The 19,849-nt window shown below is 41.0% G+C and overlaps 1 protein-coding gene across 2 annotated transcripts in view; it reads left to right on the top strand.

Moving 5' to 3' along the window:
* Positions 1-19,849, top strand: part of CDH13 (cadherin 13) — a 1,187,477-nt gene that overhangs the window by 552,964 nt on the left and 614,664 nt on the right. Inside the window, exon 5 of one of the 2 annotated variants that reach the window (XM_033219145.1) lies at positions 10,757-10,981. The exons of the other annotated variant lie outside the window; for it this stretch is intronic. Within the exon in view, the coding sequence (XP_033075036.1) occupies positions 10,757-10,846 (90 nt within the window). The 3' untranslated portion in view covers positions 10,847-10,981. Of the gene's footprint in view, positions 1-10,756; positions 10,982-19,849 lie in introns of those variants that run through there. 2 annotated transcript variants of the gene reach the window in all.

Here is a 19,849-nt window from a genome sequence, read left to right on the forward strand (position 1 = left end):
TGCCTGTCATATGTTTGTTGCCTTTTTTAATGCCAGCTTGTTATTTGAATTAATTTGATTTGATGTTTTGAAATACTACATTTTTAAATCTTTAGTCAGACACAATACCACTTTTTTCCTTATGTTTGTTCCCTTGTTTATACAATTAACAATCTTGGCCAGTTCCAAAATCAAAGTCACATTACATATATTTTTCTAAGTTTTTATGGCTTTATATTCACATTTGATTCTTCAGTCCATCTAGAATTTACTTTTGATGTATGGTTTAATGTAAAGTCCCATTTCAAGTTTTTACCCTTCAGGTTGGTTTTCCTTCCAAATGTTATTTTATTTTATTTTATTTTAAATACTTATTCTTTTTCTGGTTTTGTCACATAGCCTTCATGTGACATTAAGCTCTAATACATACAACAGTTTACTTTGGGACCATCTCATATATTAAATTTTGCAAAAATGCCACAATGTTCCAACACTCCTAGTTTTATAATGTGTCTTAACATATGACAATAAAACCTTCTAAAATACACACAGGTTTCAAAACTGCCTTAATTAGTTTTTGCTTTGATTTTTCCTCTAGAAAGAAAAAAATGTGATCATTTTCTCAGACTCCCGCCCTACTTGTTTTCTCAAAGCTACTGTCATTCTCTGGACGTATGAGGCCAGGGATGGTGAGAGATCAGGATGTTTCAGAGTGTTTGCTTGACTGATAGAGACTCAGGGTTCCCAAACTGGAAGACGACCACAGAGGAGAAGCTACCAGTTTTCTAGTCAAAGATACTACTCTGTTTCATAAGACAAAGCGTGAGAAGCTCACCAATACATTTTCCCCCAATTCCCCTCCATCAGTCTCTGAGATTTTCCTGATAGCTATCTGTCAGTCTTAGGACTTAAAATTGTTGGAATTTTGAACACAATTCTTCGAAGATATTTTAGTGAGGAACAAGAGATTCTGCTTTGGAACATCCTGAACAGATTCCCTTACAAAAAGTATTTCTAAGCACCCATCCCTATAATATATCTAAATTTTAAATGCTTATTGATGGAGTAAAATGGAAAGTACAAGAGTCCGTAATGTTATCTGGTAACAGTGTAGATGAGAGGTATGGGAGATGTAGGCATGTGCATGTTTCCTGATTTGACCAAACTTTTCACCATCAGTGACCCTTCTTACTAGCTTTCCAAAAACGGAGAGAACAGATCCAGCATCAATGAAAATGACAAAATTGACAAAGTTTTGCCTTGGCCCTCTTCCGTCATCGCTGTCCTTTTCTCCTCTATTCAACCATTCAACCTCCCCATCAGTCTTTTTACCCGGCCCCCTCCTTTTTTTGAGGGAAGCTGTATTAGGCCATTCTCACATTGCTATAAAGAAATACCTGATACTGGATAATTTATAAAGAAAAGAGGTTGAATTGGCTCATGGTTCTGCAGGCTGTACAGGAAGCATGGTGGCTTCTGCTTCTGGGGAGGCCTCAGGAAACTTATAGTCATGGCAGAAGGCAAGGGGGAAGCAGGCACATCTTCCTGGCAGAATATGGCAGAAACAGGGCGAGAGAGTGGGGCAGTTTTAAACGACCAGATCTTGTGAGAACTCTGTCATGAGAACAGCACCAAAGGGATGGTGCTAAACCATTAATGGAGGATGCACCCCCATGATCCAGTCACCTCCCACCAGGCCCCACCTCTAACATGGGAGATTATAATTGAACATGAGATTTGGGTGGGGACACGGATCCAAACCATATCAAAAGTTTTTCTAATTAGGTTACTCATTCTATTAAAATAGACTGCCCATAAATAATCTTTCCGATGAAGATTTGGCAAGTTCTGTGCCTAGCACGATGGCTGACATGAGATAAGTGCACAGTAAATTTTGAAATACCTGTGTCTCTATCCTCATTTCCTTGTTTCTGTCTCCAATTTCCTATATGCCATCAGGGGATTTAGTGACACTGCAAATAGCATGCTCTTTTGCAGGCATGCCTCTCCCATTTCCCCAGAACCTCTTTGTCTTTGTGAGGCATGGAGTCCCAAGCTGTATGTATTCAGGCAGAATTGCAGGAAGATTAACAGTTTCCTGGCATCTTTCTTGCAAAGGTTTGAATACCTTTACCAGTGCAGATCAGTACGTGAAATTTAATGTTTACCTTGCCATTTTATAATGCTATCAACTTTCTCAAAATCTGTCCCTCTGCACTCTGTTATTTACGATTTATTGTAATCCTGCATGGTGAGATAGGTAGTGGACATGTGTGACCGACCTTACTTGGACATAGGATCTTTACAGAGGTAATCATGTTAAACTGAGGTCGTTTGAGTAGACCCTAGTATAATATGACTGGTGCCTATAAAAAAGAGAAATATGGAGACAGATTCACACCCAGAGAGAACTCCACATGAAAATAAAAGCAGATGGCCGGGTATGGTGGCTCATGCCTGTAATCCCAGCACTTTGGGAGGCCGAGGCAGGCAGATCACTTGAGGTCAGGCATTCAAGACCAGCCTGGGCAACATGGTGAAACCCCATCTCTACTAAAACTATGAAAAATTTAGCCAGGAGTGGTGGTGCATGCTTGTAATTCCAGCTACTCGGGAGGCCGATGAACAAGAATTGCTTGAACCCCAGAGACGGAGGTGGCAGTGAGCTGAGATCACGCCATTGCACTTCAGCCTAGGTGACAGACAGAGACTGTCTCAAAAAAGAAAAAAAAAAAGCCGAAAACGAGAATAACAGCAGAAATCAAGATGATACATCTATAAGTCCAAAACTGCCAAAAAATGCAAAACAAACAAACAAGAAAAATCCATGAGAAGCTAGGAGACAGGCCTGGAACACATTCCTCCTCACAGACCTCAGAAGCACCTTGATCTTAGGTTCTCAGCCTCCATCACTGTGAGACAATCAATTTCTGTTGCTTAAGCCACCCAATCTATAGTACTTTGTCATAACAGCCCTAACAAACAAAATAGTAGACAAAAACAAAAAACAAACAACAAAAAAAGAAAACAAAGAAGGCTAAATAGCTTCCTTCTGAATGTGGATAGTTTCATCAGAGGATTTGATCTACTGAACATTCTACTGCACTAAAAATTCTCATTTCGTCAAGTATAATGAGCTGAAGTCAAAGGGATTTATTTGATGCTGAACCAAGCCAACACTCTCCCCACCCCACCTTAGTCTACTGTTAACGTGTCCCAAATTGCATGCATTGTTTTGCTTGGATGTTATTGGCCCTTGCTGGGAAAGGTACTTGGCACTAATGTGACTATTAAAACTAATGTTCACAAAGCAGTTACGCTGTACCAGGCTTATATGGATTCATGTAATTCTCACATTAAGCCTGTGAGACTGGTGCCATGACTATACCACTTACATATGCCCAGCCAGAATCTTTAGTTATAACTTGTGCCTGGTCATACAGTCTGCTGGTTGTGAATCCAGCGTTTGAACTCAGGCAGTCTGACCCTGGGGGTGACATTTAAACTACTGTATTGCTGGGCTCTATGTTCTCAAAATTTGGAAAGTATTGTGTTAAAGAGAATTGGAATATTTGCTGTGGAACCCATGAGAGCTTTGAAATATGCTATTATCTTAGGGAATCTCTGAGAGCATGATAGAGTAAGCAGCATTTCTAGTGCGTAGTTAACCATGGATCTCTTTTTATTAAGGCGAGATCTCTTGGGAATGGTGTTCCTTGAATAGACTTGCCAGATAATATACAAGACTCCATTATGAAATTTCAGAGAAATAATGTCTAGTGTTTTAGAATAAGTACATCCCAACTATTGCACTGGACATATTAATACTAAAGAATTTCTATTTGTTTATCTGAAATTCTAATTTTACTGGGGCATTCTGTATTTTTATTTGCAAAATTTGGCAAACTATACGAAAGATGCTTTGAAAACTATGGAATACACAGCCAAAGATCCCTGACTCTCCCTATCTTCTGGGCCTCTTTCTTTAGGGAACAAACGTAAATCTGCCCAAACTGAAGTTGTGCCCTTTTTACCTGCCCTGTTACCTTCCTAACATCCATCTTGTTGTCCTTCATTCTGCCACACTGGGGTTCCTATCAGAGTCTGCTTCCTGCCTCTTATGACTTAGAACATGCCATCCCAGACCCAGGGAACAAAACAGGCACATCCCTGGTTATTCCAAAGCCAGCATCACACCAGCATGTAGAGACATGACCAGACAGTAACAACACTCCTCCAGTTTTCACTCGAGGGAAAGGAGAGGGACTTACTGGGGACAGATGCAGATAAAACCCAAATCTGATGCCTTGAGGTTGGTCGGTATGAAGTCTGTCCTGTGGTATCCCTCTGCGACATTTCGCTATCAGGGGAGTTGAGGGCTTATCAAGTTTAGGAAGCAATGTGTACTGAAAAGGATGAGGTCAGTTCAGGGTCTGACAAATCACTTGAACATGTCTTGAATCCTGAATTCTATCATCAGTCTCACTTTACAGTCCATCCCTTCCCATTAATGCTGGATATAATAACACCGCTCAAAGATGTTCGTACATCCCATCTTCTTACTTGGCACTATCTTTTTTTCTCTTTTTAAAAGACCCATTTGTCTTTCCAATATATTCAAGTTATCTTGACGAATGTTTCAGAGTTACTTAGAGCTTCATGGATTGCAGCAAGACTGAAGCAAATGACTACCCGTAAACTACCCGTAATTCAGAATATTTCTGAGCCAGAATAAAGTTTACACTTTGTGGCCATAAAGAGGACTCTTTACGCTTGTATGTAGAAGCTCAATTCAGGTTCCAAACCTGCACTGTCCAGTAAGGTAGGCACTAGTCACCTGTGGTTACTTAAATTTACCCTTAAATTAATTAAAATTAAAACTTTAGTTCATGAACCATATGCATTAGTCTGTTTTCATACCTCTATAAAGACATACCTGAGATTAGGTAATACAAAAAGAAAAAAGGTTTCATTGACTCACAGTTCTATGTGGTTGGGGAGGCCTTAGAAAACTTACAATCATGGCAGAAGTTGAAGGGGAAACAAGGCACATCTTACCGCAGTAAAGCAGGAGAGAGAGAGAACCGGGGGAACTGCAGGACACTTTTACACCATCAGACCTTGTGCGAACTCACTCACTATCATGAGAACAGCTGGGGAAACTGCCCCTATGATCCATTCCTCTCCCACCAGGCCCTTCCCCTGACACATGGGGATTAAAATTCGAGGTGAGATTTGGGTGGAGACACAGAGCCAAACCTTATCACCATGCTGGCCATATTTCAAATCATCAGCTACATGTAGCTGGTGACTAGTATATGCAGTACATACATACTGCACAGTGTAGATATGAAATGTTTCCATCAACGTAGAAAGCTCTATTGGACAGCCCTATTCTAGATGCTTTATTCTCAAACATGCCACAGAATAACACATAAGATATTGGCAAGGATACCATTCCATTTGGTTTCAGACAGAAGAAATAAGGAAAAATGTTTCTGAAACAGGGAGTGCACTTTAGATGATTTTATATGAAGCTATTAATAGTTTATTAATGTACTGATTAAAAGATGACAAGTTCTTAACCCCCACAACAGCCCACTGGTGAAGACAGAACCATGCAGATGCTATTAATTCTGCTCTGTTTCTTTTTCTAATGAGCCAGTGTGGACACTGGGGAAGAGGAAGGGATTGTGTGGAAAGATCAGAGCATCCAGAAGAAACTGCACGGGGATGGAGGCACCACTGACTGAATCAGAGCCCCCAATTTGCTTTGGGTGACCACAGAGGGACTGAACAAACCCCCGTGTTGCCAGTCCTTAGTTTGGAGAATAGCCTCGAACAGCACACTTGTTCACTGAGAAAGGATATGAAAATGCAGATAAGTTTAAAAAAAAAAAACAAAAAACACTCATTCTTACTCTGCCAGCCAGATGAGTCACCAACACATTAAATCCTTTATAGATCTCTATACCTTCCTTTATGCACATATGTATAATATGCTCACAAAATAAGATCATAATATACGCATTGTTTTTTCAACCTGCTTTTTTTTTTTGTTTTTTTTTTTTTGAGACGGAGTTTTGCTCTTATTGCCCAGGCTAAAGTGTAATGGAGCGATCTTGGCTCACCGCAACCTCTGCTTTTCAGGTTCAAGCGATTCTCCTGCCTCAGCCTCCCAAGTAGCTGGGATTACAGGCATGCGCCACCATGCCTGGGTAATTTTTGTTTTTGTTTTTCTTTTTTTTTTAGTAGAAACGGGGTTTCTCCTTGTAGGTCAGGCTGGTCTCGAACTCTCGACCTCAGGTGATCCACCTGCCTCAGCCTCTCAAAGGGCTGGGATTACAGGCATGAGCTACCATGCCCGGCCTCAACCTGCTTTTTAAATTAATATGCTTCAACACATTTCCAAGTCAAAATGACCTGTACAACATTGTACTTAAAGGTTGTGGCCATGCGCGGTGGCTCACACCTGTAATCCCAGCACTTTGGGAGGCAGAGGCAGGCAGACCACGAGGTCAGGAGTTCGAGACCAGCCTGACCAACATGGTGAAACCCCGTCTCTACTAAAAATACAAAAATTAGCCAGGCATGGTAGCAGGCGCCTGTAATCCCAGCTACTCACGAGGCTGAGGCAGGAGAATTGCTTGAACCTGGGAGGCGGAGGTTGCAGTGAGCCCAGATTGCATCACTGCACTCCAGCCTGGGTGACAGAGCAAGACTCCATCTTGAGGAAAAAAAAAAAAAAAAACTAAAACGTTATGCATTAATCTGTTCTATAGGTGTTTTTAGTGGGGCATTTAGTGGGGGTCCAGTTTATCCACAATTATAAATATAATTCCACTGAGCATCCTCAACTTTGTGCACATTCCTAATCATCTCCAAGGAATACATTTATGGGAGGGGAATTACTGTCTTAAAAGGGGATTGGGGTGGGCATATATTATTAAAGTTTGCAATATAAGTCTTTAGTTGCTTGATGAAATGGAGGCAGAAGTTTAATCCCTAAAGACCCTTCTCATTCCAAGGTTGTCTGAGTGGTGGATTGTAGCTCTGTTGTGCATGGGTCTTAAGTCTGAGCAAGCCCTTAACTCCCTTCCTCACCCATCAGCCTGAGCCAGAGTTAGCCTACGGTCCCAAATTATGAGCAGGAGAACGTCACCCTAGGCATGGCAACTAGGAATTTTTTACTCCTGGATGCTACCATGAGGCACAGCCATCCACTAGAACTTGCTGTGATTGTGTAAATGTTCTCTATCTGCACATCCAGTATAAGCACTGACCACATCTGGCTGCTGAGGACTTGAGAGGTGGCTGGTGTGACCAAATAACTGGGATTTTGAATCTTACTTAATTTTAATAGACACATGTAGCTAGTGGCTAACATTTTAGACAGCAGTCTAAGAACATACCTCTGAGCCTCAAGTACTCAGGTCTTTGCCATGTTATTTTATCTTAAATATGGCAATTGATCACACTGCTCATGCTCAGCTGCTTGCTTCAAATGACCTTTACTTTCCTCGCTAGTTCTTCAAAGGTAGGGACTAATCACCAAATCACCAGTGATACTCTGATACCATCCCCAGCTCTGCTACAGCACAAAGGTGACCCTCATTGAATAAGCATGTCAACATGAATCACTTTCCTCAAAGTTTAACTCAGCTCTGATAGACCATGGCATGTCCCTAAGCCAAGCTACTCATTCCAAATATGGAGATCTCGTAAACTGGAGATTACGATGATAATAGTGCCTGTCCCTTAGTGCTGTAAGGATTAAATATAAGAAGAGCACTTAATACAGTGCCTAGTGCAGGGTGAGTCGCCAGTGAATGGGGACCATTACTCTTGCCTCCAACATTGTAACAAGGTCCCCTCCACATAGGGATAACCTGTCAAGACCCATGCCTGTTACTCAGATTCTCTTTTAGGGATATTTAAATACATGGTCAAGTATTGCATTAGGAGAGTTGGCTTCAAAACAAGAGAATGTCAGAGCAAATTGAGTTCCCCTTATTGTGTGCTCTCATGAAGCGCTTATCACAATGATAATTCTTTGCAGTATTATTACCTAATACCCACTTTTCCCACCATGCTATAAACACACAAGAGAAAAACTGTTTATCTTGTTCACTGATATATTCCCAGTGCTAAACACATAGTAGGCATTTAGCAAATCCTGAATGATAGATTGAGGATACGTGGGTTGGTAGGCAGGAATAAAGGAGCTAAGGGAAACCCTAGCATAGAAATAAAATAGTACCAGAATCCCTGAAATCTAGTCCTGTTTAAGTTCACAGCTAACTATTTGTCCACCGAAAAGTCCTGGTTTTGGCTTCTCTGTTTTGTAAAGTGAAAAATGTTGATCCAGATTAGGGTTTTTCAGTCTCAGAACTATAGACATTTGGGGCAGATAATTATGTTGTAGGAGGCTGTCCTGTGCTTATAAAAGGATGTTTAATGCATCTCTGGCTCTACCCATTAGATACCAGCAGCACTCCTTCCCTAGCTGCAACGACTAAAAATGTCTCCAGAAAAATGTTCCAAGCAGGGACATTCTGCCCCGCCCTGCCACAGTTGAGAACCACTGATTTAGATCGTGTCTGAAGTCCCCTCTGGCACTGACAGTCTAAGATTCTTCTTGGGACAATAATTTCTGAACATGTGAATTTTCTGACATTTCATAGATGGTTATAGAATTATAAGAATATTTCCAGCTACTTACGCAAATAACTCAGACCTGATTATCAATTTAATATTTGGATTAGTGGGCCATTAAAATGCTGATTTGAAATTCAATTTTCTATTTTTAAAAATGATCACTTTGTGAATTATATCTGTTAGGTGGTTGATTTTATTTAAATGGAGGGTACAATTTTTCCCGTTCTGTGTTCATGAATAACGCTTTATAGTTGAATGTCAGAGTGCCTGCTAATGACCCTAACAATCATAGCTTATTTCTATAGAATCCATAGAGTCATTGACAGGTTGGTTTTTTTTTTTCTTTCATCTTCCACTTTTTTCCTTTGAATAAGACCTTTAATTAATGCTCATTAAGATGAACAAATAGCCTGGCCTTGAATCCTCCCAGTGTTTGGTTCACTCTCCCCTAACTTACTAAAGTTGCTACTGGAAGTCATACAGAGACATGCAGTTATTTTCTGGAGCAATGTGTTTGTGTTTCTCATTATGCGAAAAAATATACACCTTGGTCAAAAAGGGAGGTATATTTTTGCAGAACTATTTGTTCATTGGACCTGTGTGCATTAAGACTCAACAATGTGCCACCCTATTGGCAATTATGGAATTTGAGTCTCACATCAGAGCGAATGTGGTGGTGGCCTGGTGAGACTTTCAATCCCCTTCCTTGGAAAACTGCCTTAGTAAGGAGTTCAGGGATTCCAAGAAATACAGAAAAGCCTTTGGGATTTGTAGTGCCATTGATGTGAAATCAGCATTTCCCATAAGACCGCAGAACTTTTTGTGTTCCAGGCAGTGTCCCAAGCACTAAAAGCTATTATCTCCTTAAATCGCTCAACCCTATCAGGCAAATGCTCACAGGACCATGACTGTACTATCAAGAAAAGAGAACCACCCTAGAGAGGGGTTAAGTAACCTGCCTGAAGTCACAGAACCAGAGTTTGAATTTGTCTCCCCAGGTTTCTGGAATTGTCTTCCCCAGTGCTACATTGCCTCTAGATTTAGGATAAAATACAAATGACTTATATTTTCCACTTAAAAGAAGCATTCGTTAGCATCAAACTAAAGTTGGTTCAACATATATTCCTGTCAAAATAGGCTAAGTTTTGTTTTTTTTTTTTAATTTGCAAGTGCTTGTGAACAGGCAACGACTGGAAAATAGCTTACTTTCAATGACTGCTTTGAGCATCTAATTTTAATTCATATATTTTCTGCAGGCCACTGTTTGTAGCTTTTAGATATGATTTTCCTCCCTTAAAAGTAAACTTTGTTTTCCTTAGAAAACACAGTGACTTTGGAGAATAGTGACTGTTGTGTTTTTAAATTTCATTAGGTTAATTGTCATTTAGAAGTAAGGTTTTTTTCTAAAAATAGGAAAACATTCTCTTCATCACAGAGCCCTAAATCAATCAACATATTTTAGGAGAATTGAAATGGTGTTGAGGGAACTTTATTTTTGCTGTTGTAGTCTTTGGAGGAAATAAATGCAAATGAAAAACATCAGTTAAGATCAGACGATGGATGGGTTTTCTTTCACATCCTTTCCTTTATAAATATAAGGTCAGGAACAAACAAACTTCCTAGGAACTATCGTAATATGGATTATTATAATCTATGTTTTTATAAAAATAGTGCCAAAGAATGGAACCAATTTAAATGGCTTAGAGCATGAGACTTTTAACCTAGGACTCAGCATTTGGTGGCAGCTACATGGATGAAGCTCACTGAAATGACATCAGATCTGTAGAGAAGTGTCCCATTGTTTAGGATTTCTTCAGTTATAACCTAAAAGAAGCCATATGTTTGAAGTGTGTGCTTTATATATCTGATGTGAAAACACGGTCCCAGCAGCCCATATTATCCTGGAACTATGCAGGCTCCCGAAGCCATGCCCCCTTTTCACCTACATAATTATTAGACTACGCCTGCCAATTTTAATTCTAGAAAAATGGTCACTCTAGGTAATGTTCTTTAAAACAAACAAACAAAGGCTGCTTAATCCATGATGCTGTAGCCATTTGTTGGTTTGTTTATTTTAATCCCCAATTTACAACAAAATGTGTTTTTTTTTTTCTTATAGAGAACACACAATCCTATTAAAAGTGAACTTCTCTCGAATGAAGGCATTACAGCAGATTTAAATTCATGCATTACAATTTTAGCAATTTAATGAACATTCTATTGGGGGACATTATTGGTTTAAAGGAATAAATCACAAACATTTCATTTCCCGCTAGCACTCGGTATTTCAAATCCATTTTCTCAACAAAATAATGTGTTTAAATAAATTGTCCTATTGACTGAATTTTGATCACATTATTGGGTATTTGGGATAGAAATGTGTAGACAGGGAGTCAGAAGTCATCACATCTATTGAAGGCTTTGCAGTCAAGAAATGAGGCCTCAGGCAAGTCACTTAGTATTAGGGGACTTAATTTCTTCTCATTCCAAGGCAGGTGTTTAATTGCAACGTGTCCCAACTTGACTAGGGGAATTTGTTCACAGAATCAAGCGAATTCCCATCCCGACCCTCACATTTGGATTGGGTAAGTCTGCAGAGGGGTCCACTGGGCCTCCTTGCTAACAAGTTGTGGATGGCTGTAGCCCAGGTGCCCCATGGAGGAACCACTGTGTGGTTAATACCAGAAGTCCCATCAAGTTGAAAGCTTCTCTAACCACATCTTGGACTGTGGTACTTGACACTTGTCTTTTCTTCAGTAAAGCAAAAATACCCTCAGTCAGGTCATCGTTAAAATGCACATGAGTTAGAATCTTACACTTGCCTGGTTTCATGAGTTCAAAATAGAAGAAACTCAGGAAGGTTGAGTTGAGCCCCATGCTGAAAAGAAGGGAAGAAGAGGGGATGACTTGGAGCCAGGAAGGCTTGTGGGACAGAGCTTCTTAACCTGGGGTGTTCACCCTTGGTCCCTGGATGGACTTGAGGGAGTCTCTGAATGCCTGAAATCACAGGCAAAGTGAGTGTGTGTGTGTGTGTGCATGTGTGTGTGTGTGTATTTTTCTGGAAAGGGAGGGACCACAATTTGCATAGATTTCCCAGGGAGATGTTGATTGCAGGATGGTCAGAACCATCCTACCTAGGTGGTGATTTGGAGCATAGGCACTGGGCACAGAGACCCTGGCTTAGAGCCCATCGCTTCCATTAATTAGGTGCGCACAGGAGCTGCATTCCCCTCCAAGTGTGCTCTACCAGTGGCACATGGCTGCTGTGAGACTACTTGGGAACACAGGAAAAGTGCGCATGGTCTGGTATTCAGTAATTGCTCAATAAATACAAGCTACATCCTAACGGATATTTTATGGACGTCCTTAAACCAAGCAAAAGCAATTTTACCTGATGCATTTTGAAAGGAAGTGATGATTAACTAATCCTTCCTCCCCCTGCTAGTCACGCCTTACATCACTGTATAGTCGCTTTCTCCTCATCTGGACCTTTCGCTAAAGACTAACAAAGAAAGCTTCCTCTGATGGCTCTGGTCTCCAACCAAGGCTATAAACGGTGTATTGTTGAGGCTGCAGGAGAAGCTGGAAGAGTCATAATGCCAGGTTCAGACCCCTTGGTCTTCTGTCTGCGATGGGTTTGCTGTGCTCTGCTGGGGAAAATAACTCATCTTTTGAACCCCTCTGGGACATTTCCGTGAGTTTCATTGGATGGTCATGTGTGTTCACTTTATGATCTCCACATGAAAGGTGAAGTTCATAACTGCTACCGGTCTCTAAGCTTTGTCCTTTAAAGTCTGCGGACACTTGAAACCGTCTGTTAGTCTTGCCATGCTGTGATCAAAAGGATTGTGTTTAAGTATGTATACTCTAACTGCTTATTGTGATTGCTAACATTTGTATAGTTCTTTGGGGTTTACAAAGTACTTTACTTGTATTTTCCCATTTAATCTTCACTTAGGACTAAAAAAGTTAGTGACACTAATGGGAATGAGTGAAAACCAATTTCAGAGAGGATTACCTACACAAAATTATAAAGTAAAATGAGATTGATTTCCCATGTCATGAGGAAAAATGTTTCTTTACTTTGTGATTCTTTTTCTCACATATTTAAAAGCATTTGCATTTTTCCTTTTCTGAATTTTCTGCTTTTAGTTTTTCCTTTTGTTCAGTATAATTCACCAGTCATGGCAGTTTTCTGCTTGATTCACAGAAAAAAATAAAGAACTTTGACCTGCAGTGTCCACCTGATTAAAATTAGTTTGGATTTTTCAGATAAGGTTCCTTCTTTTTATTATTATAAACAGGCTTTATCTTAACAGAGTCAGAAGAAACATTTAAGGGAACGATTCATCTTATTTGTATTTCAACCTGAAAAAAGGAAAAGAGATATAGCGAAAATTTTTAGTCGTTTAAGTGGGAAGTGCTTTATTTGAGATAAACACAAAAGGTTTTAAGTATCGTTGATATTAGTCAAACATAGCAGCTTTTGGCTATTGTCTGAAGAGCTCTTGTCTGCTGACTTGCAGACCTGTGACCTCTAGATAAAGTTTCAAAATGCAGAAAGTATTTATCTTCTTGCTATGACCTTCCATGCACAAGAGATGAAGCCATGGATTTGTTTCCTAGGGAACTAGTGAGTGAGGAAGATCTATAATTAAATCTGTGAGTTATATGCTACACATGGGAATTGGGTACGCACCAAGTCCTTTAGAAAAATCCCATAATATCACCATAGCCTCAACTGGTGGAATTAAACTCAATTTTTCTTCACACATTTTTAGAAAGCATCATTTAGAATCTTAATATGGGAAAGTTCTTGTGTTTCTTTCCAAAGTCGGGGTGTGTTTAGTTTGGCTTCCATTTTGCTCGGGATCCAGGGTCCCTCCCTGATGGGATGGCACCTGCCATTGCTGCTCAGGTGAGTGCTTTATATGGAAGCCTTGGAAAAGTCAGTGGTAGTCTAGTCTCAGACATCAGCACATCAGAGCTGGAAGGGATCCAAGGCAGTGTCTGGCAAAAGTTTTTTGATGTTCAAAATGTGTCCTTCAAATAAAATCTGATTTAAAAATTCATTGAGTAAAGCAGACATTAGGTGAATTGGTTTTGGCTGGAAGTAAGGGAGAAAGAAACTTCCTCATCACCGCAACTCCAAAAGTCCAGAGCAAGAGGTCTCTAAGGCACCCCCATCTCTCAACTTGAACATCAACATCTAAGCCATGGCACTGACTACACAGGGGGAGACTGTGGCTTAAGAGATGTTGCCATTGGTCAGCCATCTCATAGCCTCTAGAGGTTAAACACACACACACACACACACACACACACACAACTAGTAAAAAAAAGAAAACTCAGAAAAATGAATAGCTGTTTCCAAATCTGGCTCGAATATATTTCATAGTAAATTTCCCGATCTGGAGGCTCATGAGGGCCAAGATTTCTCTATGGTGCTTTTATTTTTCACCTTTTGAAACCAATCATCAGCCTTTTACATTAACTCTAAAAAGTAAAACTCTGTCGACTCTTTTCTTTCAATGGGATTGTGCTCCCTGTATCATTTCTCAACCAAGAGAAGGACTCTATGAGAAGGAAGCAGAACCTCGGGACCACCAGTGAAGAGATATTTTACAGATACCAAGGCTTGATGTAGATGTGAGGCCAGGGGCTGGGTGCGGTGGCTCATGTCTGTAATCTCAGCACTTTAGGAGGTTGAGGTGGGTGGATCAACTGAGGTCAGGATTTCAAGACCAGCCTGACCAACATGGTAAAACCCCATCGCGTCTAAAAATACAAAAATTAGCTGGGCATGGTGGTGCACACCTGTAGTCCCAGCTACTCAGGAGGCTAAGGCAGGAGAATTGTTTGAATCCAGGAGGCAGAAGTTGCAGTGAGCTGAGATGGCACCATTGCACTCCAGCCTGGGCAACAGAGCGAGACTCCAACTAAAAAATAAAAATAAAAAAACAAGATGTGATACCAGGGTGGGTGTTGATGAGGACAGTAATAATGCCTGATGTTTTTGTAGCAGTCCCTGCTCCACACTATATATGCATGACCTCATTTAGTGTTTGTGATGTCTAAGCCCTGTGTGTGTGTGTGTGTGTGTGTGTGTGTGTGTAGTAATAGTAGCTTATTTTTTTCTTTTGATTTTTTAATATACACTTATAAGTGTACATGTGTGGTGTGTGGATATATATACATTTGCCCCATCTCTCTGATCTACCCATCTGTATGTTTACGATCTTCCCCACCAATCTTTTAAGGCAGATACTACTACTATCCCTATTTTATGTATAAAGAAACAGACACAGAATCCTGAGGGTCCTACGGCTGGTTGTGGCAGCACTGAGATTTGTATCCAAGCAGCCTGGCTTCCAAGTCTGTGCTCTTTGCTGGTCTACATTCATACCCCTTTTTTTTTTTTTTTCTTTTTGGAGTATAAGCTATAGGGCTTTGAACAAAATTTCTGATGTGGAAAGGAAACAAAAACAATAACTCAAAAGTTTTTTGCTCTGAGGATAAAAGGAGCAAATGTAAAGCACCTAACCTATTACACCTTGTAATTTCTCGCACCTAATAATTTCTCAATAAGTTTCTGTGTTGCGGTAAAAATTGTCAACCAGGTACACAAACAGATCTTTTAAAAAATTGAGATGAATTAAAGTGAAAGACTTCAAAAGCAGTTTGTCACATTTGATGCTAAACACTATATTTTCTCTGAGAATTTTAAATTGTGCAGGTAATTTCTCGCCACAGTAAGTTATGATTTTTCATCCTGAAACAGTATCACGTCATCTAAGGAATTTTCCTCAGTGCAGTACACTCCCACCCATGCCCCTGAAAATGTTTAATCTATTTCTACTACTTACCTGTTGGTCCAGTTCATTCCTGGAAATGTTCTGCAGGTTATCATGAGAACAGGAGTGATCCATGAAATAAACAGGCGCTATTGTTTGGATTAATTACCAGGAACAGAATCATAAGTGGTGACAACTCACAACAGCTGATTCCCCATTCTCCTGTCCCTGTGGATAGATTTATGCATTTGAAACATTTTTCACTGATTGCCTGCCCATCTCCTGTTCACATACTCCCCAAGAACCTCTACGTCTTATCCATGGAATATGTCCGAAAACCAATGATCATCCCCTTTTTGTTCGTGTATTGTCTAATGGAAGAAAAGAAATTATACCTTAGAGCAGATATATTCCTGATAAATAGCATTTAGTCATTAAATTAGCTCTTTTAAGATTGTATTATTTTTAAAGGCATCTTACTTTTTATTTTTTACTTTTTTTTGAGACAGAGTCTCACTATGTCACCAGGCTAGAGTGCAGTGACGTGATCTCAGCTCACTGCAATCTCCGCCTCCTGGGTTCAAGCAGTTCTCCCGCCTCAGCTTCCTGAGTAGCTGGGACTACAGGCGCGCACCACCATGCCAAGCTAATTTTTGTAGTTTTAGTAGAGATGGTGTTTCACCATGTTGGCCAGATCGGTCTCAATCTCTTGACCTGTGATCTGCCTGCCTCAGCCTCCCAAAGTGCTGGGATTACAGGCCTGAGCCACCACGCCCAGCCTAAAGGCACCTTAGTCATTTGACTTTTCAGGACAGCCTTATTTATCAGCCTCTGATGCTTGATGTTTGCTTGTGTTGCTTTTTGTTGTCATAGTATTTTTGTGGTTGTCATTTTTTTCCTTCTTTCTTTTTGTTGTTATTTGCTTTATGTCTGTATTTGTTGTATTTTTTGTTTATTCCACCCCATCTCTACCTGAGACTGTGGTATATCATCAAGGTTGAGAACCACTGGGTTAAGGAGTTACAAAAAGTTAAATTCCTTAGTGCTGATGTTGAATCGTTGTATCGGATGAGCTCACTGTAACTCAGGAAAATGAAAAGCTTGACTTGAAAGAATGAGACAAGTCAAGCTCTCATGAGACAAGTCAACTCCTTTTCCTGTGGAGGAAGAGTTTTGATGGGGAGAAGGAGCTGAAGGAGTGGTGCCCCCATTGAAGCAGTTGGTGACCCCCTGTGAAGGTGCTGAAGGGCAGATGGGGAGACAAGATATTTTAATGAAAATTTTAACCTATTTTATAAATAAAGTTTATTTTTTATTATTGTAATTATTATTTTTTTGAGATGGAGTCTCACTCTGTCACCCAGGCTAGAGTGCCATGGTGTGATCTCAGCTCACTGCAACTTCCGCCTCCCGGGTTCAAGTGATCCCCCCAACTCAGCCTCCTGACTAGCTGAGATTACAGGTACCCGCCTCCACACCCAACTAATTTTAGTGTTTTCAGTACAGATGGGGTTTCACCATGTTGGCCAGGCTGGTCTTGAACTCCTGGCCTCAAGTGATCCACCCACCTCGGCCTCCCAGAGTCTAGAATTACAGGCGTGAACCACCACGCCTGGCCCCAAACAAAATTTAATTTAATCCTTATAACAATCACTTAAAGGAAGAAGGATATTTGCATTATTAGAGCACCTTCATGAACCTGATATTTTTATGTTGCTCTTTGAATCCCCTCAAATGCCAGCTATTTAGGTTTCATCTTTGCCTTCATCAGTGATAAAACCATAACTTGAGGCAAAGGTGACTATCCAGAACCAGGGTTTCTGATTTTACTGCCTTGTTCTACTGCTTGGATACAGCCTGGCCTGAAGCCTCAGGGCCTTTAGGATGTAGACTGGCAGGGGAAATCCCGGGCAGGGATGTTTTTTGATGAGAGAAGCTGTTTGCAACCTGCAGCTCTGGAGTGACTCGGAGAGAGAAATGACTAATTTCTCCATTCAGCAAAAATGCACTGAGCTCCAGCTACATGATGAGGACTACTGTAGATTCTGTGGACACAGCAGTGAACAGAACAGACCAAGCCCTGTCCTAGAGTCCACCTGCTAGTAAGGGAACCTGACAAATCAAAAGTTAATAAAATATATGGTGTGTCAGTGGCTATGATAGATCCTGATAGGGGCTGTGGAGGTCAATGGCTAGAGATGAGAGTGGGTTGCAGTTTTCAATAGGGAGGGCCTCAGTGAGAACTGATGAAATGGGATGAGTGCAGGGATGCATCTGTCTGGGGGCTGAGCATCCTAGACAAAATGAACTATGAGTGCAAAAGCTGGGGGCAGTAGTGTGTCCAGAATATTGTAGAAACTGTAGGAAGGCTGGTGTGGCTGAAGCAGAGGGAGCAAGGGAATGTTAGATAGGAGAAAAGTTGTGACCAGATCTCAGAAGGTCTTGGAGCCCACCATAACGCCTTTGGCCTTTATTCTAATTGAGTGGCAAAGCCACTGGAGGGCTTTGGTGAAGACAGATGTGATCTGGCTTATGTCTTTATTGAATGGCTCTGGCTGATGGATGGAGAATAGATTAGCGTGTAGATGGGGCAAGGGTAGGAACAGCTGCAATCACTCAGGCTCTAGAAGCAGTGGGGGATTGGCCCAGAGCAATGGTGGTGGAAGGGGAGAGGCGTGGTTATGGCCGTATTCTGGATATAATTTGAAAAGACTGGTGGGGGCGGGGGAAGTGAGGATTTTAGCTCTGTTTTATTGAGTGTGGCTGACTACAAACCAGGCTCTGCGCCTCTCCGAACTGTCATGCATTCTTTTTGAGTTCTCTTCGTGGTTTTGTAAAGAAGCCAGCATCGCTCCCCATCTCCCAGAGGGGGAAACTGAAGCTCGGAGATATTCAGGAATTTCCTTAAAGCCCCGTGCCAGGCTTTGGGCATGGTCCTGACTCCCAAACCTGTCCTTTTTATACTGTAACAGGCTGCCTCCCCTCCAAAGTCTGCAGGAAATTTAAGACTCTTGGAATTTCTTATTGTATCAGCATGAATATTATTAAGTTTCCCATAAACTCAAATTTTGTCTATTTAAAAAGACTATGAATCTTTCTTTTTAGAAATTGAGGTGGTTAGGATTAATGACCAACCATAAAATTTTATAAGCAATTATTACGGTTTACTGTACCTTCTTCAGCTGCTTGTCGCCTTGCCTTCTTTTCTTTCTCCTGTAGTCAGGGCAGGTTTTCACATCGCTGACCAAGATATTCGGCTGGGAAGAGGCACGCTTGGAGTGAGACCCTTCAGGAAGCCTCTGTTTTTAACTTTAGCTGTGACACTGGGATCTCAATCATGGAAGTACATTGACATCTACTCATCCTGCATTAGCAGTATGGGCATGGTGCATTTTCTGTGTTTATTAGCTATGTTTAATAGAATCTTTAGAAAGGAACTCAATCCCCTGTTTCAACAAAGTACATTAATTTTTTGCTTTGTGGTAGATAATGCAAAAGCAGTCACTTTTTTCTGTGTGTGGCTCTCATCCTAATTTAGGGCCCCTTTCTACCTAGAACTCTGTAGATTCCTGCCTTCTGTGTTTTTCCATCATCCCAGACCCTCAGCTACAAGCTCAGGCCTCCAGCCCCTTGTGCACAACTGCTCCTTTTGATCAGGATTACTTTGCCCCCAGTCTCCCTGGGACTTGCTGCAGGTTTATTTCAAAGTTGTAAATCCTCTGCAGACGACCTCCTCATGCTATTCTCAACCTCTGGTTCTTTCTTTTTCTGATCGCCCCCAATATTAACAAAGTGAGGCAAAAATAACTACAGTCGTTGGAAAGTGGTACTGTGTTAGTCAGAACACAGAGGTTGTATGCGACAGATACACATTCAATGGCTAAGGCTAAAGGGTATTCAGTGACTCCCATAGTCAGGAAATCCAAAGGTACATCTGGCTTTAGAACAGCTGGATCCAGGCCTCACACAGTTGCACTTTGTACTCTCCCTTTGCATGGTGGCCTGATCTTCTCCTGCCACAGACACTTGGTCAAAGAAGCTGGTCACAAGCTGCATCCTTCTAGCGCTGTGAATATTAAAGGCAAGAGGAATCTTCCCTCTGAGCTTGATGTGGTTTGGCTGTGTCCCCACTGAATTCTAACCTTGAATTGTATTTCCCATAATCCCCACACGTCATGGGAGGGACCCAGTGGAAGGTAATTGAATCATGGAGGCGGATGTTCCCATACTGTTCTCATGATAGTGAATTAAGTCTCATGAGATCTGATGGTTTTACAAGTGAGATTTCCCCTGCACAAGCTCTCTTGCCTGCTCCCATGTAAGACGTGACTTTGCTCCTCATTCACCTTCTGGCATGATTGTGAGGACTCCCTGGCCATGTGGAACTGTGAGTCAGTTAAACCTCTTTCCTTTATAAA

Source organism: Trachypithecus francoisi, unplaced genomic scaffold, assembly GCF_009764315.1.
Source record: "Trachypithecus francoisi isolate TF-2019V2 unplaced genomic scaffold, Tfra_2.0 Lachesis_group10, whole genome shotgun sequence".
In the NCBI taxonomy this organism is placed as follows: domain Eukaryota; kingdom Metazoa; phylum Chordata; class Mammalia; order Primates; family Cercopithecidae; genus Trachypithecus; species Trachypithecus francoisi.